General features: G+C 38.8%; 1 protein-coding gene across 2 annotated transcripts in view; it reads right to left on the reverse strand.

The window, feature by feature from the left end:
• Positions 1–3,430: 3,430 nt before the first annotated feature.
• Positions 3,431–17,880, reverse strand: part of CEP162 (centrosomal protein 162) — a 51,075-nt gene continuing 36,625 nt past the window's right edge. For both annotated transcript variants that reach the window (XM_007423877.4, XM_088138156.1), the window contains 7 exons: positions 17,774–17,878; positions 16,726–16,956; positions 12,855–13,519; positions 11,751–11,892; positions 6,974–7,072; positions 5,176–5,310; positions 3,431–3,837 (listed from right to left, as the gene is read on the reverse strand). In XM_007423877.4, coding sequence (XP_007423939.2) covers positions 3,628–3,837; positions 5,176–5,310; positions 6,974–7,072; positions 11,751–11,892; positions 12,855–13,519; positions 16,726–16,956; positions 17,774–17,878 — 1,587 coding nt within the window. In that variant the 3' untranslated portion in view covers positions 3,431–3,627. The remainder of the gene's footprint in view (positions 3,838–5,175; positions 5,311–6,973; positions 7,073–11,750; positions 11,893–12,854; positions 13,520–16,725; positions 16,957–17,773; positions 17,879–17,880) is intronic.

A 17,880-nucleotide genomic window follows, 5' to 3' on the forward strand; every position in this document is an offset into this window, starting at 1 on the left:
TTTTCAGTGTCTTAGGGTTATGTCCTACATCATGGGAATAGATGGATGTCTGTTACTGTGCTTAGCAATCATCATACTGTACCAGATATTCCCAACGAAAGAGTTGAACTGAGAGCAATAAAACAAAGATTGTACTGATTCTGGAATACAGCGTTTGCCTTTTTTTTTTTAAGAAAAAAAGAACAAGAAACCCTTCTAGATGCCTAATTATAATTTACAGCATACATAACCTCTTCCATACGTCTGGTGGCTTCAAACATACTTGATTCTTAGTTATTTTTTTAAGACTACACAAGCCAAGTAGTGGCTTAGCTTAAAGTGGGCTTTGAGTTGCACTCCATTTAACAGTTCCTAAAATACCCAGAGTGCCTCTGCTCATCTCTACTAACTACGTTTAGGCAGTGCTTCAGTTACCCCGTGCCCCCCAGCTTATCCCCGGCAGTGCGGTTCCATTCTACCAAGGTAATGTCTCTCCTCTGACTGGTTGCTCTATGGGGTTGTCAGCCAACTCCTTCCTCTCTGTCACTGGTTGCCATTTTGGGGATTCTGCAGTGGAGAGGAAAATGCCCATATGAAGCCTGAACCCCACTGTTTTGTGAGGCAGTTCTCATTACATGGGTTTCTTCAACATTGCTGATAAGCAGCACCGTGAAGCATTGGTTCTTTCTTTCACTGCACTGGCAGACCGGTGAAATGTTGGCTTTTTAAACTATTCACTGGTAGACCAATGAAACAGTGGTTGTTTGCTTCCTTCTCCATCCCCTCCCAGTTGGGAGCAGGGGAGGCTCATGGCTTGAAGAGGGCTGGCATTCAAATGCCTGAATCATCATTAGCACAACACTTGAGAAACTTCTATTACTGCCTGCTCCTGCCAGAGCTCCATTGGTGAAAATAACTGCTAGAGATATACAATGACCTAAAAGCAAGGAAATAAAAGCAAGGGTAGGAGGGCAGGGTGTGGGTGTGTACAAGCTGTTGTGGAAAAGTACAGCAAGGAAGCAAACAAATCCCAAACATATTCCTGACAATTGAAAAGAAGAGGGAGAACCCCCCCCCCCAAGTACAGATAGATCTTGGACTTCTAGATTAAAATCCAGTAATGTTTTTGGCTTGTTGACACTCTTTTAATGGGTCTTCCTAACCAAATGCTGGTGGAAGAGATCTCTTTGGAACTCAAGGGCTGGATGAAATCCCTTCTGGCTTAAGTGACAATAATGGTGAAACGAGGGTGCCCCCCCTCACCCTATCACTCCATTAAAGGGCCAGTGAATAGCTTGTGAGCAAGAAACTTCTGCACTGAGAAGGAATTTGGACTAGATGATCTTGAAGGACCCTCTCAACTATGATTCTGTGACTGCTGGGTGTTGTTTACTCATGCAGATGGAAACCATGGGTGTTCAAAGACCCATCCATGAAAAAGAAAGTGATTGGTGCTTGCTTTTTGAGCATTGGAGGTAAAGCAGCAAGGGTTCCAAGATTGGGGCCAAGGCAACAGCTGTCTGGACAGAAGACCTCACTGGCATTGTTGCCAAAGCTTGATATCCAGACAGTGCTTGCTTCATGTCCAATTGCTATCAATCCAGGGGAAAAGGAGCAAAATGCTGCAATGTGGAATTGCCCTAAGGCTACAAGCTGGTGGAAGTCAATGGCACTGCCTCAGAAATGTGGCACTTGCTTTGAGTAAATAATATGCCGAGGAACTCTGATCAATAATTAAAGATGTCACATTTAGTTATTACAAAAAGAACGTTGCTAGACCAGAAAGATGGTGGTCACACTTGGCTCTCATCATCAAACAGGTCTGAATGCCAGAACATTTTGGGGAGATACAATACAATGCGCATTGGAAGGGCATGTTCTCCTTTGCAGATTACTTCACATTCACTCTTTGATTATGTGCCATTGAGTAGTTTTCGACCCCTAGCAACCACATGGATAGACTTTCCCCAAGATGATCTATTCCTAACCTAATTTGAAAGTTCTTTCAAATCTCCCAATGGTGCACTCATCGCCACTGTAACTGAATCCATTGACAAACCTCTTTCAGCCACTGGAGGTGCTCTGTGGACTACACTCTTTGTCACCGTGTGCAGCAGTTTCTAAGTCCGGAAAGCCTTTGGGCTTAACTTCCTGCTTAACATTAAGGTGGCGTTGACTGCTGCTGTGCAACAGCTGGATGAGTTTTGTTTATCTACACCATCTGGCCATGCTTCAGCCCTCATACCATTCCTTTCTCATTCAATGGAAATGCTGCTTGCCATTAGCATCACCTAGAAGCTCTTCTGTGAATCTCTCCCCTTCCCTTATTTTGTTCTGTCTCTCTTGCCAATGGGCCAGAAAAGAGAATTCCTTTTTCCTAAAGATAGTTGCCATGTCCTCCCTGAAGGCTTCTGGCTCTCTCTTTCCTTCTCCTCTTTCTTTTCCTCCTCCATTGGAACCAACAGGAGCGGGTTGCTCTTCTCTAGGAGGGAGAGCCAGGATTGAGGGGTGGGGCTTCCTTCAAAGGAACATGAAGGAATTCCAGGCTCAGCCCTGCTTTCTCACTTGAAGAAAAGCCAACTGGCAGCTGAGACTGACAACACAGTCATTAAAGTAAGGAGACAGCTATGAAATATCAGCACATGGAGGTACCATAATCAAAGTGGGAAAGAACCGTGAAGGGAAAATTAGTCTGCCAGGAGAGCAGGTACAAAGAAAGTTGATGTTTTGTTATTGAACAACATAGCCAATACAGCAATTTTCAAATATTTTCTAAAATCCAAATAAGATTCTAGAGTATTTTATGAATAATTCTTATGCTCACTATTCTTTGCTCAATAAAGCAATAAACAGTATCTTTATATGACACTTCGATGTTAGCAATATTCAAACTGCTTATCCCTATTCAGTAGAATTTATTTGATTGCAACAATTGTTTCTACCTTGAAGGAGCTATAATAAAAGTTATGTAGTTTTATATAATCAGTCTTTTGACCATAAAGTTCTGCGTCATGCAATGAAAAAGGGAATAGAATATTCTATTCTTCCCCCACATCCAGTCAGGATGCCATCATTAAGTGGCTTATGCTCTAATTGGGGATCAGGTTAGGCTACAACCAGCTTTGATATCGGACATTTAGCACCACTTCATGGGACAAGAATCCAATAAGAGGTTACAAAACTGAGTAGTTTTGTTTTACTAAGTATTTTCGCACATAAAAATTATGCCTCATGGATTTTACTGCAATAGTTGGAAATAACTATCCTTTTTGCTGATTAAAATAAAAAAGCAAGACTTGTGAAAACAACTATTATGTTCTGTCCCCATGGTTACCAGTGCCTCATCATCTCCAACTGCTGAACAAACCTGCCTGTATCATCCAAGCTTCCCACCGAACTTGTAAGGTTAAAAAATTGGCAATGTTTGCAAAAATCTTCTATACACATGTACTAAATTGTCTAGTAAAATGTCTTTATTTTAAAATATGAATTTTTAAAAGATAAAAAATCAGGTTCATATTCTAGATTTAATTCCATTTATACAGCAGAAATCTGGACATAGTCAAAAACACTAACCAGTGACCTTTACAGAATTTCAGGTTATTTCTATTTTTATTTGAGCTTTCAGTCTCTGATTGACTCAGATGTTCAAATCTTCCAATAGTTTTCTGGCATATTTGAGCTACCTGTTGATATAACAACACCTTGTTTCTGCAACTGCCGTAGAACATCTAACATTGAATCTAGTTCAATGCGAAATTTCTCCAGTTCTTGGTTCTTCAACAGAGCAAGTTTCTTCCATTTCTCAGTTTCCTGAATCTGTTCAACTTCTGCATTATATCGCGTTTGTTGTATTACCTGCACAGCATGAGAATTTTTTTATTTCAAAACACATGCTCACCAATATTTCCAAGTCTATTTTATTATCAGAGCATTTACAGAAATAACATTAAAAGTTTATTTTAAAAAATTCCTGCACTGAGGGAGATGCCTCAGATACACTTGCAGTACTAGTCCACAGGACTTAAGGTAACCTCTTAGATTATGATATACCTATGCCTCTCTACAGGAAACTTCCTGTGGCTTGTAATAAGTTCAGTTTGTGGGTACTGAAGGGTATTATCCACCAATATCTTTTAAAAGTGAGAAATGTGGGATGGCCCCTGATTCTAGAAGAATGGTGAACTGCAACATGTGAAATGGCCTTGAGAAGCAATTCTGATGTAGGCTTCTTCCTGTAAAAATTCTATGAAATACAATCTCTGAATTGATTAAAAGCCCTTAATTCTAACTTGTGAAGAGAACTTACTACAATTGGAGGGGGAAAAAAGTATATTGACAAATTTGTGACAGTTTCCACAATTCACTTATCTTTTTTTTTAAAGACAGCTCCAGGAGCTGGAACCGACAGAAGACTGTTGTTCTCTAGAAGGCAGAGCCAGCACTGGCGGGGTGCAAAGGGGGTGGGGGGGAGGCTTTCTTTCCTGGTTTCTGACTTCTCACCTGGAAAGGTGTTAATCCTTTCCTGTCCAGACCCTCACTCTAGTGACTGAGAAGGAGGTAGGATAGAATTAAGAAAAAACCTTTTGGAAGCTTCAGCCTACCCTACTGGAAAGGAAGATGCTGAATTGCAGGAGCTTGGCAACAATTCGGTCATTTGCTCTTTCTGTTTCAGAATCCATTGCTGCAGGCAATCCATAACTGAATATTTTAACACTGATATTAAATCACAGAGTCAGAAGGGACTTGCAATTTGATCTGATCGCTTTTTACCATGTGGAAGTAGACTATGCAGACATTGAAGAAAAATGTAACGAGACCAGTCTTTCTTTATGTTCCATGGGAGTACTCTAATGTGATAACAATAAACTTCAATATAACAGGAATTTCCCTTGATTTTTCGCCCAAGGCTGCCTTGGAGGTTCCCCAAACTCTCCAAAGAGGTTATCTGGGAGGTTATCTAGGAGATGAAGAATGGAAGTGCATTGATGGAAGGAATTCTACCACTAAGAGGAGTTAATTGGATATAACCTTAAACTCGTAATTTTTATTATGATTTTTCAATGTAAAAATTAATGATATCTGCATGCTTTCACAACAGGTTAGAATCTTAAAGACAGAAAATATTTACTGTGATTCTGAAAAGCCTATAAAAATTCAAAATATTTACGTTTTAAGACTTCTTTATTTACTTACCTGCTGAAGTTCTTGCTCTCTCTGTTCATAACTGGTTTCCAATTGTTTTATTTTTCGTTCCAGACATGAAAAGTGTTTCATCTCAGGACTCTGACGCTCTCTAGCTTCTTTGAGTTCTTCCAACAACTTTGCCATCTGAAACAGCAATTTATGAAATGATCCAGCATTTGATTAAGCAGTATTAATTTGAATATTTAACTTCTGCAAACATGCATCAAACATATAAAAGCATGATTCTATTTCTCACACAGTAAAAGGTGCAACATTTATAGTTTTTTGTGTGTTCTATGCATCATTGGGTGTTACTATACTTACCCAAGATATATACAGGTAATTCTCACTTAATGATGGTAATTGAGACCAGCAACTCCATCGCTAAGTGACGTGGTTGTAAAGCAAGATGTCACATGACCGCGCACTTACAATGGCAGTTGTGACAATTCCAGTTGCCATTGTTAGGCGAACCCCATGTGGTCAAAGTGTCCTGCGGTCATGTGATTGCCATTTGCAACCTCCTGCCAGCTTCCCCATTGACTTTGCTTGTTGGAAACTGGCAGTGAAGTTGCAAATGGCGATCATGTAACCGCGGGATGCTGTGACATTGTAATTGAGACCTTGTTGCCAAGTGCCTGAATCGTGATCACATGACTGTGGGGATGCTATGATGGCCACAACTATGAGGACCTGTCATAATTCCCTCTTGTTCAGTGCTGTCATGACTTCAAACGGTCATTGAACAAGTGATAGTTCAATAAGGACTACCTGTATTTTTGGCAAGAATTTAGTTTCTCAACAAAAATTCATAATGCATATTATTTCTATTTATATATGAATCTTACAGTGTTTGCACTGTCTTTAAAGAACTTAAAAGTATATATTATAATTATAATTATTAAACATTTTCTACAGTTCTAAGATGTATCTGCACATTCACATATAAGTACTGTAATTCTATAGATGCATATTCAGAAGTAAGTCTCACTGCTTTCAATAGGGCTTGCTGTCAGTTAAATATGTATGGGATTGCAGCTTAAATCTGATGGTACAACATTCCTGGGATTAACATGGGCTAAGATACATAATTCCTAAGGATCATTCCAGACAACATGGGGCAGGCTGAATGTTTGAGAACTTCTCTCTCATCTCTGTAAACAATGCATACAGAAAAAAAACCCTTCATTCCCAATACAGCTTTCTGTGCTGCGTTCAGGTTTTTGTTTTTTGTTTTTAAAAAGAAGAATCAATCATGTATTTCCTACATGTGACTAAAGTGGTACTTTCCTAGGAATTATACTGTAAGCTACCAATGTACTATGAGTCTTGATTACTGCTCGTCATGAAATGTTTTAAAAGTATTTTTTTTAAATAAGAAATTCTTAACAAGAGCAATATCACAGAAATTGTATCCTCTTCTTTTCAAGAAATTATCTTTCAAATCTAGTTATTTTCAAAATGAAAAGTTATTATCTAGCTATCACCTATCTATCTTTCATCTGATGTTACTGGCATTCACTGAAGATGACTAATAAGCAACCTGCACTCCAGTCTGAGTTATTTCAACATAACAGTTTGGTGACCTTCTTTCACATGAAATGGGAGATTCTGGTTTAAAGTTATTCTGGCACAAATGCTGAAGCTGGCATACAAGGTAAGAACAGGTGGGTAAAGGTCAGAGTGTAGGCATCATAATCATGATAAAATACAATTATGACCTGCTGTATAAAATGCACCAATTCACAAAGTGTTTTTAGAATCAAAGTGCTGTAATAATTTTAAAACACTTTAGATTTCAATTTACCTCCTTCTGAAGAATGGCCTCCCTCCTTTGTGAAACTGCAAGGGCTCCCTCCTCCTTTTGCAGCTCATGAACTTGCTGCTGAAGGTAATTAATAAGGATCTACAGGAAGACATAAATATTCTCAATAGATTATTTTAAGTTTCCTACATGACATATTTCTTAAATCTTATCATAAAGATATGTAGATGTGTGGCTCTTCCACTTTAGTAAGCAGAATTTGCATTGATTAGCACTGAACAAAAGAGAATTGTATTGCCTTAGCTGTTCTAATTAAAAAGCATATAACATACAAAAAATTGTTTCAATTGCATATTCCTTTTTTAATATAAATTTTATTGAAAAAATCTTAAACAAGATAAAAACAATACAAATATTAGAAAAGAAGCAAAGAAAATAAGAATAGTGAACAAGAAAGAAAACAGGAAAAAAGAAATAGAAAAGAAAAAGAAATAAAGGATTATAAAGAAGTGGCTTCTGATCTTTTTGACAGCAGTTACAAATGCATTTATATTGATCCTCTCTCTCTAAGGTTACATTGTAATTTCCTTCTTTCCATAAACTACCCTTTCTAATCCTCAAACCCATAAATCATAAGTTCATTTTTCTGTTTTTTCAGCAAAGAATCCATAAGGGGTTTCCAGTCACTGATAAATGTAGTTATTGATCTTTCTCTACTCAAACAAGTTAATTTTGCCATCTCTGCAAGTTTTGTCATCTTCACCAACCATTTCTCCACTGTGGGCATTTCAGAGTCTTTCCATTTCAGTGCATATAATAGTCTTGCAGCAGTAATCATATATAAAAATAATCTTCCACAGCTCTTTTCTAATTGACTGTCCATTAATCCCAGCAAGAAAAATTCTGGTTTCAGTTGAATGTTGATCTTTAAAATTCTTTGTATGATTATATTTACAAAGTCCACCAGGCATGATAAAATAACAAGCTTGTCAGTCAAAAAGAAGTACTCTTTTTGTTTGCGCAGTATTCTAATCAGAATTTCTTTAAGTACAATCACATTTGCATTATTAATCTTCAGTCTAGTAGTGAAATGCTGCTGCAAAATTTGATCTCTGGTTTTCTTTCTGACAAAGTGCACAAGAAGATCCCTTGGTCTATTTCTTAGTTTTGCCAATCACATGTTGATTCTATAGACTTTGTCAATTTCTGCCTCTATGTCATCTGCATCCCATTCCAAAAAAATTGTTAGAGATTGTACAATCTTTTCTCTAGTGTCTTCTCCAGGATTTCCACTTTGTCATTAATTTAACTTCTCCCATAAAATGCCCTACAGATTCTTCAATTTTTTTGTAACTTCTTTCATCTCCTCTATCATCTATATGAACCTTTCTTCCATTGTCCCTTCCTTCAAAAGCAACCAGCCACGTTTTGAGAGATTTGAGAGATTCAGATACCTGCTTTCCCATTTCTTCAAACATTTTTTATATTTCTGAAAAATAATTCCTTTTTCTGTTGGTTGCTCTAATGAACCTCTCTTTCCCTCACCATGCCCACTGCAGCTTTTCTAGTGGTCACCATTTTTTAATTTATAATCCAAAAGTAAAAGTAAATCAATAACAAAAATGAAGATAAAAATCAGGCTTCTCTTTTTTTTCCTCTTTCATTTTCTGTATACCCTTAAGGCTTTAGTCCAATCTGTCTTTCTGTAGTTTAGATGACACAATCCATCCAATTTTTTTCTCCTTATTTTGTAACTTTCATCAATAATCTTTTCTGTTTGTTGTCAAACAATCAACGTTCCCTGGAAAGTCTAGTCTGTTTATTTAATTAATTCCAAATAATGCCAAAAGCACTTTTGCCAAAATATTTATCTTTCAGATTTATACTGTCCCCTTTATCTGTTTATGACTTTCTTAGTCAAAATCTTGATTAAGCTCATTGCTGTTGTTTTAAAGTCTTTTAAACATATCATTTCCTCTTTGTTCTTTCTATAATTCGGAAAGAAGTCTAACTCACCCAGAGGCTGTTTTCTTTGTCCCGCTGTTTTCAAATATCTCTTTTCAACTATAAATTGACTGTATCCAAAAGTGATTAAGAAAGTGAAGGTCTGTCCTTTAAAAGGCTGCGCTTGCATGTGTGAGCAAGCTCTTTCTCCCTTGACTCCCTGCCACTCTACTCATGAGAAAACTACAAGACTTCCATCCTGCAGCCGGTTCATGGGAAGCAGCACTCCAGGGTGCAGGTGGGCGATCTCTTGGTCTCTCCTTTATCCAGAAAGACTTTGGTGGCCAGAAATCACTGCTGGCTGCCATTCTGGAGACACTTAGTCTTCCACAGAACCTCACCCAGAAGCCTCAACTGCATATTTCAATAACTTTCTATTTTTTGTACTGGATTTTTCTGTGGAGTTCCTTATTATTCTAACCCCACAGCAACCAGAGAATGTTATTGATATAATTTAGGCTGGAAGCAGTTATGTCCTTCATGCACTTTTTAATGTTTTTAAAATGATATTGACACCTGCTCATGACATCATGTCATTCCTTGGTCTTTAAAGCTGTAGTAAGTTGAGGTCCAGAACACAAAAGGTGTTGAACAGTTCTCTCACCTAGGAGTTTTCTCCTATAGTTTCCCACCTTTGAACCCGGGCTAGGGTAAAAGCAGATCACAGGGTTGAGGGGTATAGGAAAGCTTCCTGCCAGGGAAAATGGTAGCATCAAGCACTCTTCCCAGGCATTCAGCCCTGAAGGTTATGAAGAGGAAAGATTCTTTGCAACCTAAGGGGAGGACCAGAACCTAAATTTCCCACTTCCAACATATTCTTATTACAACAGTAAATCCCAGGTAAGTAAGACATGTATTCTTTCAAAAAACACTGCTTTTGCTTTGGATGGAATTCCAATACAGGTAGTCCACAAGTTATGACAGTCATTGGGACTGGAATTTCCATCACTAAGCAATGCAGTCATAAAATACGTCATGTGATTGCATCACTTACTAACACCAATCCCAGCACTCCCTGTTGCCGCTGTTAACTGAATCCCACCATTTTGTGTCCTGGCTTCAACGAAGAGAGAGAACGCCCATACAAATTGGCAGGCAAAGTTAGGCATGAAGCAAGCGCTTGGGGGCAAGACTTGTAATAATGTCAGGAAAGCTTGTCTGGAGAGATGGCAGCAGATGAGCATGGGGAGGCAACAGAAGAGAAGTTGGGGAAGGAGGAGAAAGAGCATGCCTGTGCATGCCAGCTTACTAGAGGCTTAAGGAGAAGGCATAATCCGAGTCAGACAGTCCATAGTCAAATACCACACAATAGCTTGAAAAGTACCAAGGAATGACCCAGAGACTTGGTCAGGAACAGACCGAAGTCAAAACAAGGCAGGAGTCAAGAGCGTGAATTCACGAAGCGCAAAACCAGATGCCAAAATTGTTTCCAGCAACAGAAGGCGGTCCCTGAGCAGTTTAAATCCTCTTCCTGGTAAGCATGCACAGCTGAGGCTTTTCCTGCTATTGGAGCACAGCGCGGCAGAGTCAGCAGAGCGCAGGGCAGCTAGGGAGCCTGGGGCTTTGCGCTGTGGTGGCTGGCCGTGGTGTGGTGCTTGAGACCACACTCATTAGCAACAGCACTAGGGCTGAATAGAGGCCTAGGGACAGTGGTGGCTGGCTGAGACTGCTGAAGGCCCTGGGCCTCTACTTCAGCCCCAACGCCACTGCTGCTGAGGAGTGCTGCTGTGCGGGACACCCAAAAGGGCAGAGATGGGGGACAGATAGGCAGGTGGTGGAGTTGTTGTGGTGGTAAGTGTAGGTGGGCTGCCAAGCGCCCAAATTTTGATCATGTGACCACAGGGGTGCTGCAATGGCCATAACTTCAGGGACCAGGTGTAAGTACCATTCATTCAGTGCTGCCATAACTTTGAACAGTTGCTGAACAAATGGCTGTAACTCGAGGACTACCTGTAGTGAGAATGGAGAACAGTTACTTACAATTTATCATCATGTATCCCCAGAACTTCTCCTTCTAAATTACTATTTGTAACATAAAGGTGTATTTTTGTGTATATGAACAATGAATGAGGAAGTTCTTATGCACAACAAGCTGATTTATTTGGGGGAAGGAGGCTATTTCAAGTGGATGGAGTCCACAGAAAAGACCTTTGGGCAGTTCACATTCTTTGGCTTTGATAAGAGACTTTGTGGGGAGACTGCTGCTTTGCAAATTGCAAAGATGGCTTTATAGAGAATAAAATAATTGGTGTATCAGGAAAATCTGGGCCATACAGGAGGTATCAGAAGTGTGTCCTCAAGGAAAGCCAGATCAATCCTGAATGGTTTATACTCATAGCAGTTCCATGAGCTCAGGCAGGCATTTTCTCCCGTCCTTTTCTCTGAGTTTTATAAACTAGAGATATTGGGAAATTGGGGAAGGACATTTGGAAAACATGTGCCCTATCACTAAGTTAAAAACCCTCTCTGTATTTATGGCCATCATCTTAGAGAAGAATAGAAGATACATTGTGAACAATGTTCTGGATAAGAGGAGAAAGGCTGTCAGGATCTTAGTATGACTGTAAGATGACATACTTCTACTTTTTCTTTTATCAGCTTACTCATTTGAACCTTTCTCCTAGTTCTCCCGTCAAAGACCCATTAAATTCAGAGTACTATATAATACAGTGGTTTCCATGCCAGCTCATGGGATGGTAAAAAGTACTTGCTGCAATGGCAAATATGTGGCCTTTATGATAATGTTGATGCTTGTGTGTGCCTGTTTTTGTGTCTATGTGTAGGGGTCTTTCTCTCTCTCTCTCTCCAACTTTACCTCTTGAGCTGAAATCTTGCTGTTCAGTTCTGCTGCTTTGGAAGTAGAATATTCCATTGCTTGCTGACAAAGAATCTTCTCCAGCTCCTTCTGGTGTGATACTTTAAGAGCAGCAATATGTTCTTGTAACTCTTCTTTTGCCCTATAAGCACAGTGAAAAAGAAACACACTGCGGTGGTAGTAAGCTGCATATACCCAACTCTTCCCAGGCAACATGAATGTTATTGGCTTGTATCTACTATATTTTTCAAATGGTCCTGCAGCTATAAACTCAACCATAGTTTTTCTCCCCATTGTTCTTTACACCACTCTTATAAATGAGGGGTAAGAAATGGGAAGGAGAAAAAGATGTCCATTTTAGGACCAAACTGAAGTTGACAATATTTAAATCTTTAGCCCTGAAGACAAACTTATTTTAAAATAATAAAACAAGCATAAGCGTCATCATCAACATCAGTGGAGAAAGGACCAAGTCAGCGCCAAGAAAGAAATGAATTGTGCCATTTCTGTGAATTGCAATTTAAATAAATAAGCATTATTTTGCAATATGCATTGACAAAATGAAATAGTTTGTACACTAAACAAACATCTTAGGCAAAATTATGCATAGTATGGAAAAACAATATATGATTTCTATTCCAACTAAACAGAATCCTTTAAAAGAGTTCTGTGTAACACTGGCTGACAACAAAATGCTTGTTTAATTTTTTTTCAAGCATCTTTTAAAAAAAAAATCTGTGTAAGTTTGTCCTAGTGGTCCAATTGGCTGCAAGTTGTACATGTTAAACTCCATAAATTTATTTAAGGCTAGAATGTAAACAATACTATAGGACTGTAATTTAGACTATATTTGTAACTCACAGCATTGCATGAAAATTAATGGGAAAAATTTAACTGATGCCAATGGAAGCTTTACTTAAAACTTTGGTCTAGTCTGGCCCTGCCAGCTGTGTGAGGGGAGCTGCTTCTTACAGAGACTGCCAGCTTTCAGGAATGCACACATGAGAAGGTAGGAAGCTTCAGATCAGTAATCATCACTACTCTACAGGAAGGAGTGACACTTGGCGATAGCATGTTAAGAACTGTAGACAATCAAAAGATTACCGTCTCGTAAGATCTTCAGAATTTGCCAGAGCTACTTGAGATGTTATCCTTTCCTGGCTTAGTTCGAGTCTCAACTTTTCTAATTCTTCTTTCAGGTGGGCATTTTCTTGTTGGACTTCTGAAATGTGAGCATCAGCAAAGGCATCAGGCTGGTATATTTTATCTTTGAGATTATCAGGAAAAAAACCTTGATTCCTGGGGTCCTTTTTCTCAGGACTCACATAACCTTTTTCCAGCATTCCTGAAGATGTTCCTTTTTTATCCACTCTTCTTGTTGAATTTGTATTGGAGAGCATAATCCTCCTCTCTTTTTGAAGCCTTTCAACAGTTTTGGTGAGGTCTTGTATCTCCCGGTTTTTGGCAATCATTTCCTGATTGAGCCGGACCAACCGAGCTTTTGCATGAGCCTGCTCCACCTGATATTCTAGTGATTGCAGATCTGTATCATCCTCTCGTGGATTCATCTGAGATTCTAGCTGAGCTATGTGGCGTCGAAGGGAATTGATTTCAGCCTGAAGATTCTGAATAGTCTCTTGGTGGGCTTCATTGACTCTGCACAGTTCCTGATCAAGGCTGGATGATTTGTCTTGAAGCTTCTGAGGCTCATTCAGCAGCTTATATGCCAACAGTTGTTCAAGCTCCCCAATTCTTTTCTCATATTGAAGCTGTAAAGACAGATTGCAGGAAGTAAAGCGTCACTTTTTATTTGCATCCTAAATATCTTACAGTATTTTAATATTATATATAAAAGTGATGTAAGGTGGTAGAAATGTTTAAAAATAAACAATATTTAATAACCTTAAGTATACCAATAAATTAAAGAACTTTCATTTTACTACACAGATTTCTTTTCATCTTTTCATTTTCTCTTTTCATCTGAAAATGGACTGAAGGGTTTTGAGTACTCCTACCAGCAATGGTGGAATAACTGCAGCAGGCCTACATCATTCCTAAGTTTGCACAGTACACTTGGCAAGGCAGGAAACAGGGATGAGGACACTTGATTTTCTCCCCCTCTATTACCTTCAATAGAAGGGAATGACTACAGTCCTTCAGCTGGTATATATCTTCTGGGGACTTTGAGAAGAACAGCAGGGCCTCAACTGTTCCAAATGTGCTCCTGAATCATCCTTGCCAGAAAAACAGCCATGGTTCCTATCACTCTCTGGGCTGGATCTCAAAGGAGAGTGGGGGCACGTTAGTTAATGACTCCATAATGCTCTCCCAGGGAGCTTACCCTAAGCAATCACAGGGCGGATCTAGGCTGAAATATCCAACTATGTCACTTTGCATATCAAGCTGAGAAGTGTATTATCTGCCAAGATAACGTTCTATCAGCTTTCCTAGATGCAAGCCATCAGACCATTCTTCCTTAGGAGTGCCAACAGCATGAACAGAATTTCAGTGAAGTATGTATTTGGTAGGCCACATTATTTTTCTCGTTCACCTGACAACTCTCATTTCAGAAAAGGAAGGTTTAAAAAAAGTCATTGATACCAATACACCAATAGTGAAAATACTTTAAAAATGCAGCTTGCTGAGCAGCATAAATAATCCAAGTACGAACACTTGCACAATTACAGCTTCTTTTCTATGAAAATTAAATTCTACTTGGGATGGTGCTTCAGTGATGAAGTAGGCTCATTTACGTGCATGCTTGGGCATTAAATATATGTAAAGTGAAACACCTATATAGGATTTTGTGAAATTGCACCAGGGAGATTAAGGAAAATCTGATAATGTTGAACAGCATGACAAACAAGAGGAAATTTTGTAGAGACTCTGGAAAGCAATAACCTAGGTAATAGTTTCCCAGCATTACCTTCTGGACATGGCCTGATAAGAAGGACTGGTACCATTGGAAAACAAGGCACAATCCTGCCAGACAATTCAGAAGGATACTATCATTTATTTATTTATTATTTGACTTGGCATACTTGGAAAGAGTCCAAGCTAAATTCATCAGGGTGGTCCTGCAAATGCCCAGATGTGTCTCCAATGCACAATTACGCTTGGAAACAGGCACGATAAAGGTCGAGTCGAAAGTGCGCCTAGCTTCGCTGAATTTTTGGCTAAAAATAAAGCACTACCCGCAGGGCCTAGCTCCACTTATCCTTCAAGATAAATTTCAATCCTTGTGGAAAAAGGATATCGAGCTCAACCTCTCTAAGTTAGGCTATTCTTCGTCTGGGATTCTAGCAATGGATTATGAGCAGGCAAGAATGGCCATAAAGCAAAGGACAGAGGATACTGAACGTCAAGCAGTTTTAGGGAAGGTTCCATCCTTTTTGTCCCCGCCATGTAGCAAGTATACAGTCACTGCTGCCAGATATCTAGCGCAGCTTGAGCTCCCCAGTCAGCGGAAAGCATTCTCTCTAGCCCGTTGCCATGTTCTTCCTTCAGCGGTGCTGGATGGCAAATACAAAAAAATTCCATTAGCTGCAAGACTTTGCCCTTGTGATGCCAAGGAAGTAGAAGACATGGGCCATGTTCTCCTCCGCTGTATCTTTTACCAAGTCCCACAGAGTAAATTGCTCACACCCCTGATCAGCAAGCAGCCTGGCCATCAAGAATCAGATTATCTTCAAATGCTTCTCATGGATGACCGGCCTTACGTTACAGCGCAGGTAGCCAGGTTCTGCGCGGCAGCAATAAAGATCTGTCAACATCGGATAGGAAGCTGCTGAAAGGTTTTGCAGTAATGGATTATAGCCAACTAGTATTTTAGTTTGCATTAACAGTTCCCAAAGAGACCTGAAAATACTACTTTGAGAGTCAGGGGGCCTTGCTGAGTGGAATCGATTTGGTACGGGTGGACTAAGTAGGTGATCATGAAAAAACAGACAGAAATATCACCAACACATTTCAATTTTAGATATTATCATTTTATCATCACCTTATTTTAGCTAACGATTAATAATGGTAGGATATTTTAATTTAAGGAGTAATAATCATGTAGTGTAATAAATAACACTATAGGATAGGCCGTTTGACTTCATGTATAAATAACATTTAGGTGGCCAAATTATACTTATGATATAGATTTTACTTGATATCATTATATCTAAGATATTTAAGTAGACATGTTATGTGCATTTTTAGTTGTATTGGTCTATGTAATAAACTTTTTATTATTATTATTATTTGACTTAAATGCTGTCCAACTCCAATTGACTCTGGGGGGCTCACAGCATTAAAAACAAAACAAAGTGCAATTAAAAGAATAAAATATATAACAACAAACAACATGGTGAATCCCATCAGTAACAATATATCATGCACGCAGCAAGGGGCTCCAACCATTCTAGTCCAAAGCCTGGGAGAAGAGCCAGGTTTATAAGGCCCTCCAGTAGGCCATCAGAGTATCAAAAGCTGTTGATATATCCAGGAAAACAACCAGGACCACAGCCCTCTAAGCCAGTTTCCAGCACAGATCGTGGTCACCAAAGTGATCAAATGGTTTTAGTACCATATCTTGCCTGAAATATCAATTGAAATGGGCTCAGATAATTAGTGCCCAGAGTTCTCAATCACCTTTCTCAGAATAGAACGTTTGAGTCTGGTCTATAATTACCAAGGTCTCTTGAATCAAAGGAGGTTTCTACTGGTTCATCTTCCCCTGTCTTTGTAAAAGAATTACTGAATAGTACAGAAAAGCAATAATCAGTCTGTTTTGTAGAGATGAAACTGAGGCAAGTAATGCATTCTTTATTATTTCCACTAGTGCAGAGTAGATTGCAATCTGCATTGATCTGATCCATACCAAGAGGTTTTTCACTTGCGCTCCAGTTGGCATCTTGACAACTTCATCCTTCTCAGCTGCTTAGTAGATTTTAAAATAAGTATTTAAAAGTTTAGTAAAGTATGTCACCTTTATCTTTTGAAACTGCTGTTCCATAGCACGGAGACTTTTTTTAGCTTCATCGTCTTTACCCTCAAGTTCAGTTTCTAACTTTTTAACTCTTCTTTCAAGAAAATCCACTGTATTAACTTTTGATGAACCATCACCGCCTCCCTCAGAAGCTGCTGTAGCAGCAGCGTATATCAAAGCTGGCAAAGAATTAGGGTGTCGTCTCTTCAGAATCCCTTCCATTTCCTTAACCTTTCAGAAAAGATACAGTAAATTAAAATGAAAAACCACTTAGGAAATCAAAATTCAAAAAGTTTAGAGGAAAAGCATTTTAATTTTACATTTTCAGTGACAGAGAAAGTGTTTGATAGTATTTACACTGAAATCTTAAACATACCTAAGGATGCTTGTTTCATAGCTGAACAGTACAAATATGCAAACGTTACCATCAATAAGCCAAAGGTAGAATCCAAAGAGTGCACTGAAAGTGCATAAGGGCTTGAGCATAACTAGTGGGATTTATAATTAACAATTCAAATTATAATTTATATTTAACAATTCAAATACATTTAACATTTGAAAGCTGACACAATGCTTTATTGCAAGTCTCAGCTGTGAAAATTATTTACTAAATGAAACAAGAAAAAACCAGAACTCAGTGGCAGAGAAATCTTTTGCATGCAAAGAGTATCAAAATCAACCTCTAACATGAACTAGGGGCAGACGGCCATTCACCCACACACATATTTTTCCAAAACCTGGATGTAAAAAACATACATTTCAGGGGCCTAGGGAAAGATCAATTAAAAGATCAATCAATTTACTATAGATTCTCTGTCTGAGAAGGGGACTGAAATACCTCTCAATTATATGAACTAAGCACCTTTCTTGGACATTATTTTAGTATGAAGATTATTTGACCTTAATTCCCTATCCCCACTCTGTAATTTTATTTATCTATTTTCTCCCCAGAATAACTGCATCAAAGCAGACAAAGTTAAACCACAGTCCTGATTATTAATGAATGTAGATACTAATGTAATACAGGAAAAAGGACTGTATTGCATACCTGTCGCTCAAGGTCTTGAATACGTTTAGCATCTGCTGTTCTATTTTTTAGCCGTGTCCTTTGCTGGGCAGATTGATTCCCAGTTTCACTTCTAAGTTTTTCAACCT

Source organism: Python bivittatus, unplaced genomic scaffold (assembly GCF_059951505.1).
Source record: "Python bivittatus isolate LINGU-HERP-01145 unplaced genomic scaffold, Pbiv_v1 ctg000020_np1212, whole genome shotgun sequence".
NCBI lineage: Eukaryota > Metazoa > Chordata > Lepidosauria > Squamata > Pythonidae > Python > Python bivittatus.